General features: G+C 34.6%; 1 protein-coding gene across 1 annotated transcript; it reads left to right on the forward strand.

The window, feature by feature from the left end:
• The first annotated feature begins 5,813 nt into the window (after window positions 1–5,813).
• Window positions 5,814–7,416, forward strand: LOC125825092 (squamosa promoter-binding-like protein 8). Its single transcript, XM_049504432.1, has 3 exons — window positions 5,814–6,648; window positions 6,857–7,017; window positions 7,089–7,416. The coding sequence occupies exons 1-3, from the start codon at window positions 6,023–6,025 to the stop codon at window positions 7,181–7,183; spliced, it is 882 nt and encodes a 293-aa protein (XP_049360389.1). The 5' UTR covers window positions 5,814–6,022; the 3' UTR covers window positions 7,184–7,416.
• The last annotated feature ends 695 nt before the right edge of the window (window positions 7,417–8,111 follow it).

An 8,111-nucleotide genomic window follows, 5' to 3' on the forward strand; every position in this document is an offset into this window, starting at 1 on the left:
ACCTACGTTGTCACGTAGTTCTGGGACTATGAGGATACACTGAACCCTAGTCCAACTCGGTGTTATGTCTACTCCCAACTGAATATGTATATAGCTAAAATGCAACTGAAATACTGAGTAGCTCAAAATACTGACATGCTATCTGAAAATGCAACATAAATAACCGAAAGATATGACATTCGAGTTCTGAAGCATGATTTTCTAAACTACAAAAAACTATCGCCTCTTTTGGGGCTAAACTTGAAGAAGACCTCTGCTTCTTCTTGGGAAAACTATCGCCTCTTTTCTCTTCTTTTCGTTCTAAATTAGATGATTTTAGGAGAGTGAGGATTATAGGTAGTTCTAACTAGATTATTAGTCTTAGAATGAGTAAAACGACGTAGTTTAAGCATTAAACGACGTAGTTTAAGCATTAAACGACGTAGTTTAAGCATTAAACGACGTAGTTTAAGTACCAAACGCAAAGGGAAAAAGACTAATGCGACCCTAACTTAAAAGTTGATGAAGTGACTTCAAGACTGGCTTCACGGGTGATGTGTCGTGAAATCATAGCATATTTGACGCTCAAAACTAAGGATTAATGTGAGAACTTGAGTATGTTTATGTATATATAATGTGTTTGTTGATGTTTGAACAGGTAAAACACTTGGGCGCAAAAGATTAAAAAAAATGAGAAGGAAATGAACTTAAGTAACACCACAGAGCCCTAGACGGGCTATCGTCATGATGACGAGCCATTTGGGGGCTCGTGAAGATGAGGCAGTGAAGGCTGAGGAAGTGACCAAGTGCAAGTGAAGACCACGGAACCCCAGACGGGCCGTGATCCACTTGACGGGCCGTCTGAAGGCCCGTGAGAGACAGAAAGTGCAAAGTTGTGGAGACCAAGTGTTGATGAAAGTCCAAGTGAGTCTAGATAAGCCGTGGTGAAGTTCACAAGCTGTATTACTGCTCGTGAAGAGGAGGCAAGAAATCCAGTAAGGAGTAAAAGTTGAACACAGGTTCACAGAGCACTAGACGAGCCGTCTAGCATCAGACGAGTCGTCTAGTTGCTCGTGGTAACCATCAGTGAAGAAAGTCCATTTCGCGTAAGTACGAGATAATGGCAGGCCTTACGAGCCGTCTGGTATGTGACTAGCCATCAAGTTGTCTGTGAGGTGTCCCAACAAGTCAGTCCAACTTCGTACGAAGTAGGAGATACTTTTCATATTCTAAGCTTGGTTTTTGTCGACTATTGTGAAATCAAACTTCGTGATTGTGATCAAGTTTTCGATAATCAAGATTTCTTGTTGGTTTGCAATTATTGTAAGTTACTTTTCATTATGCTTTCAAAAATGATTAATGTTTTTTCTCTTGAAAGTATGAGCGGCTAAACACCATAACTAGGGTTGTGGGAACCATAACGAAAATCTAGTGTCAAATTTGAAATACGAGTAAAGTGTGATTGTTAGTTGCGCATGTGATTCTTGATTTCATTATAAGTTCTTTCAAATAAGTGCACGTATTACAACTTGTATGTATTTACCACTTGTTCGAGAGAAAGGTGGTAATTAGGAAAAAGTGAAATTGAAGCTCAAGAGAAGTGAATTTCAATAACAAACATTGCAAGGGTAAACTTGAAAACATTTTAAAATCGAGAGGAAAAGAATGAAAGTCATCTAATAGGGCTGAGAAGCATTTAGATGTATCTAACTTGCTAGGAACATGTAATGCTAACAACTGACCACTACTCGTATACGATTCAATACTAAGCGAAAGTAATGGGGAACACAATCCTAGTCTCATAAATCAACTACTACATTCTCGAAGTTAAAACGATTTTTACTCATGTTAACCTGAACATTAAATTAAACATTAGTTACTTAAAATACCAACCAACCCCATATTTACTTTCTGGAATTACTTTCTTTTGGAAATAATAGCAACCACTGAATAAGAGCATCAATAAAGCTATTTCTGTATGCAAATTCTATGTGGGATGGACCTCAACTCAGTTGAGTTCTATAAATTGACATTGACCGTTTATACTTCTTAATTGAAGTGTAAGTTTGGATGTATCAACGGGCCGTCAAGTGAGCCGTGAAAATGTTATGAGGATTGGGCTTCACTATTTCAGGCATAAATTTTTACTCCGAGTTTGGAATTAGGAAAACTATGTGGCGTTAGAAAGAGGATTCAAAGATCTTTAATTTGATAGGTTATGGGCCACCTAATTCGTTTTGTGCTGAAAGATATGACTGTTTCAAGTTGACCCTAAGCTCCAAGTCTGATAAGTTTCCTTCACGGACAACTTTACGGTCCGTGTGAAGCTTCACGGACTGTCTAGGCAGAAACCTCACTTAAAACTGACAGTGACCTTCAAGAGGGGCTTGATGGGTTGCCTAAGGCATGATGGCCCGTCTAGTGGGTCATCATGCTGCTCTGCCAGACAGGGCTTCACTAAAATGAATATAACTCTTTACTCTGGGCTCGAAATTAGGTAAATTTGGTGGCGTTGGAAAGAAGACTCAAAGACCTTTAATTTGATAGTTTGAAGTTGCCCCAACACTCAAGACCTGACTTGGGTGCAACTTCTTTGACTGGGTGACTTATACGAACCCCTAGACGGGTCGTCCAAGTCACCACGGGTCGTCCAAGTCACCACGGGTCGTCTAGGGTGCCATCTAGGTGACCCTTCCTAGGGCAGTCTTGGATGGTCACTCACGACATCCTTAACGAATCATGGTCCCTTACACAGACCATCTAGGATGCCGTGAAGGGTCCATGATCCATTTTGGATTCGTGGACTTGCCCAAATTTCCCCTTTTAGCCATTTATCGAAGTCTGAGGTGTTACAAATCCTTAGCTAGAAATCCCTTCTTAAGCGGCACCCTGAACACTAAAGCGACTTCTGCTTAACCGATGCCAGAACCGCTTGGGCGGCTGTACCAACAAAGTGCACCAGCCAAATAAGCTATGTTCCAACGGACTCCGCTCGAATGCTCAGAATTAGTTCAAAATTTAAATATGTGCACGCAAACAAACTATATATGTTACCCCATCAAATTTGACATTCTAAACTCAATCGAGATGTCAAAACTTCCACTGAAAGTCGTATCGATAAAAAGTGAGTCTCGCATTCAAGCTCCATTTATTAAGCTAAAATCCACACGATAGCTCGAAATGAGCCCAGGAGCATTGGGGCCGCCCCAAAGGTCCTTCTAGATCAAACTCGACGTTCTAGAGCTAACGGAACCATCAGAATTGTATTCTAAGGTCGTTTGCTTGAAGTTTTGACCAAAGTCAACCATTCAAGTTTCTAAAGCTCAAAAACACACAAACTTGAATAAAAACCAAACGAACGACCATGTGACCGAATTATCAGTTCCAGCAAGTCATAAATGACCACTATAGAAAAACTTTAAACACCGAAAATAAAGTAATACATAAAAAAATGACATGGATGATCATTATAGTGTGGATGGAGACTATTTTGTATTATTAAATATTTTGACGTTAGAGTTGGCCGTGTTTGAACTTTAAATTGTGACATCGTAAAGATTGTTTATTCTACCAATTTTTCAAGACTTGTATGTTTTATCAAGTTAATCGTCTTCAACTCCAATTTTAACAATTTCAAATAAAGTGACAAAATAGTTATAATAACACGTAGTAGTTCATATATAGATCAAATTTATGACATTATGTGACTAATTATTTTTAGATATTACTCTTTTAGAGCAAATTTGATTGTATGATTGAGATAAATTAGTTGAGTTGAATGATTTTGCTAGTTTTTAAAAATTGTGAGGCATAAATCATATTTTAAAAATACATTCAAATTCTAAATATTATTTTTTGCAAAAAAATACTTAGTCAAACAAAACTCCAACTTTGAAAATTTCAAATAAAGTGAATATTGTTTTAATTTTCATGATCAAATGCGCACCGAGTCTCTTTGCTAAATGACTACTTTCAAAACTTTGGCCATGAAATTTTTTACATTTCTTTGTAGATTTGTTGTTAATTTTGTTTGAGAATCACCGTTTAGCAATGAAATTTTTCAATACAACTTGAAGTTGTATTTGAAATTTGGAAAACATTTAAAACTTTATTTTCACTTTTATTATATTTTTCGTTCTCAAATTTACGTACCCTAATTTTTTCTGTGTTTATTAAATTAATGTTATTAGATAATATTTCATATTTAAATCATAATTCATATATTTTTTGATGGAAAATACATGCAACCAATTACTATTTACAAAAATAATAATCAATAACTTTAATCATCAGTGTCATTGCTGCAAACTAGCTAGTGTATTTGAATGTCCACATAGGTCAGAATCAAATTATATTAATTGACCTTTTCTCATTTTAATGTTTCTAATGTGTGTTTCAAATGTGACCATTTACATCTGAATATTCTTTTAAATTTCACATCCATCGATCTAAATATGTTGTGCCTTAGGGTCCCAACACTTAGGGGTGCTTGTGGCTTGTCACTCTGTTTTTAATTGTTTTTTAATTAATTCTTATATCAAATCTTAATGATTAAATTGACAACTCAATCATAACTATCGATTATCAAAAAATCAATTATCGATAAGCCAATATATTAATACCTTAGAATGAATTAGCATGTCTATAAACCAATAAGTGAAACCGAATCGCTACGCAGTCCTAAACTTGGGTTTTTACAAACTTAAACATAATCTTCTATAACGATTCCGCACGTGTACAAACCAATAATCAATAAGCCAAACCAAGAAACTTTAAACCAAATTGAACCGATCGATACACAACACTGAATTTCTTCAAAACTTAAAAGACAATTTTTAATGAAAAATATTTCATAATAAGCTAAAGTAATTTATTCAAAAACAAAATTATTACTGTGACAGTGACTGGAACTTCCTCAGCATTATCTGGTCCTTCCTAATAGCCACAAACTTTCAAGACAAGAGAGTTCAAAGAAATTTCCTTTCACAGACAAGGGTAAAATAGTCATTAAACATTTGCTTATGTTTACACAATCAGTTCCTGAACAAAGCCGCCTCATCAGTCAGTAGTTATTCTAGCTAGAGAGTCCTCAAGTAATAAACATACAAGAGAGAATATATATATATACATATATTTTTGGTTTTTCACATCGTGTTCGTTTGTTATTCTTATTGAAATCTTAGTATTCTAGATTTGCGCTACTTAGGATCCCATTCAAGAGGAAATGCGCCTTATCAATGATTTTTTCATATCTAGGAATCGAATGCGAGACCTCTGATTACCGAAGGACCAAGGATTTTTTTATATCTAGAAATTGAATGTGAAACCTTTGATTAAGAAAGGAACAATTTCATTCACTGCACATCCTTTTGGCGGTAAAGAGAGATTGAAGGAAGAAGAGAAAAGTGTGATTCTTTTTTTTTCCCTTTTCTTTTCCAAGTGAGTTGGAGAGTTGTGGATGGCCAACCTAGCTATTGTGTGTTAGTACATTAATAAGGTTCCTATTCAAATGCCTTATTACTTTTATATTTTTATCTCTCAAAGTCCCAAACTTTCATAAGGTAAGTTATTACTCTTCTCCATAAAAAAAAAAAAAATAACAAAAAATGTCAAAGTTTGAGAAGGAACTAAATGAAGAAAACAAAGTCCCTATTAGTCCGACATGTCACTACAAACTCAAGCAAGAACTTAATATTTTATAGTTTTTTAGACTCAAAAGAAATGCTAATATATAGAAAATTATTTTTACTGTTATTATTCTATACTAGTCCTATAAAGCCTACTCAAAAACTCACACTGAATGCTAAAAAGTAAAGTCTTTGGGTTGCAGCCTTTTGCAACTCCATATAATCTTCATCTTTTAAAGCTGGCAGATTTACTCCCTCACCCCCCTTCCTACTCCTCCACCCACCCCTTTAATTTCCACAACAATTAGAGATGGCTTAATTTCATCTTTCCTTTGGCCTTTCTTCTCTACTAATAACTTAGTTATATATTTTTCAAATTACAATTGAAGAGAGAGTTAGATCAAAAAGCGAAAAAGATGTTGGACTATAACTGGGGAGAGCAATCATCTGTTATGCTTTCGAACGACGAGCAAAATCAAGAAAATGACCAAAATCGTGACTTCTTTGACCCTTATGGGCCTAATACTCAAACTTTCACTGAAAATCCATACCCTCATCAACATTTTCCTACCATTCAACAACAAAATCATCAATTTTTTCACACCCAAAACAACCCTACTACCCTTTATGACCCACGTGGTTATGAAACTTGTTACACCCCCCACCCCCAAAGTTCAATCCTACAACAAAATAGTGGGTTTATGGTTGTGCCAAAAAGTGAACCACATCAATTTGTGGGTAGTGGTGGAGGAATTGATTTTGGGAGTAGTAGTAATAGTAGTAGAATTGGGTTGAATTTAGGTGGAAGGACTTATTTTTCATCTTCTGAAGATGATTTTGTGAATCGACTTTATCGACGCAGTAGAGCAGTTGAAACTGGTTCAATAATGAATACTCCTAGATGTCAAGCTGAAGGTTGTAATGCTGATCTTACTCATGCCAAACATTATCATAGAAGACACAAAGTTTGTGAATTTCACTCCAAAGCTTCTACTGTTATCGCCGCTGGCTTGACTCAACGATTCTGTCAACAGTGCAGCAGGTTATCTTATTTTGCCTCTTCTCATATTACATTAACCATACCCTATTTCATCAAATGATTGGAGTTTGGAAATTGAGGAATCGTTGATCCCGAGGGCATTTGAGTCCAGTAATTTTGAGTAGTACTTTTTTTTGCTTGTTATAGGAATTACAGCTTTTTCCATTCTGGTTTCCACAATAAAACTAATCATCTTTCTAAATCATAACAGGTTCCATTTGTTGTCGGAATTTGATAACGGGAAGAGAAGTTGCAGGAAACGTTTAGCAGATCACAATCGAAGGAGGAGGAAAAATCAACAAGCGAACTTAGAAAACAGCAATAAATCTCAACTTGATAGTACCAGAAATTCACCATCCCACACTCTTGCTAGTAAGTTTTTTTTTCTCATAATTAATATTTTGTGATATTTAGTGTAATAATTAGTGATTTTATGTTATTAGGGTCTCCAGCTGATTCAGGAGCTCATTGTTCATCAGTGACAGTAGCAATTTCTCCACCAAGAATCTCACTTGATGTTTTTAGGCAAAGACCATAATAAATTATGCTAAGTATCACTTCTTAATTAATTATTACTATATATCTAGCTACTAATAGAGTAAAATGATTAATATGAAGTATTAAGAATTATATGTTAACCCTTTTAATTATTAATTAGTATGTATTATTAGAATTATGTTAATCCTTGTATTTCGTAGGGGCCTTTTAATTGTATTAATGTCACATGTAGCAAGAAACATATATTAATTATTAAGAATTCAAGTTGTTTTTTCACTTATGAATGCTATACTTTGTCTCTTAGCTTTTTTATTTAGTTCATGAATCCATTGAAGAATTTGTATTATTTAACTTGTTATAGCATGTTGTCTGTCTTATTTTAGAAATAATTAATTTCACTTGTTATGAACGAATTGAACTACTCATAATTATTATTTTGATAATATATAGTACAAAAATTAAAACTCTAAGTTTCTTTTTTGGTACAAGACTTGGACATGGCAGGTAAGCTCATGCAGGTGTATTACCATTTATAGTGTATGCATTATTTTATTTTGTCTGCTACTTTGATATTTTATTATTCCTGTAAAGTGGCAGTAAAAAAAGTAGAGGTAAATAAAAAATAAAATAATTTTCATGTGGTAAAAATAAGTGATTGTGAAAGTGATAGCTATTTCTATTGGTGAATAAACTGCTAAGGGTATAAGAGGTCCACAAGTCAAGCTGTCTCCTGCATGGAAGCTGTTTTTGATCAAAAAATATTTATGTGGTGAGGGTCCACTAAACTATATATTATTATAAGGATTTGAATGAACAATTCTACATCAACATCTTTTTTTTTTTAAATTTCTTATAACTAATTGATTTTCTTTAAGAGAATTTTTGTTGATGTTTACTCTTATGAGTTATGTGTAGTGGTGGGGGTAGGTGCATTAATCAATATGTTTGTGATTCTTTGACCTTTCTTA

Source organism: Solanum verrucosum, unplaced genomic scaffold (genome assembly GCF_900185275.1).
Source record: "Solanum verrucosum unplaced genomic scaffold, falcon-dt-bn FXZP01000206.1, whole genome shotgun sequence".
NCBI lineage: Eukaryota > Viridiplantae > Streptophyta > Magnoliopsida > Solanales > Solanaceae > Solanum > Solanum verrucosum.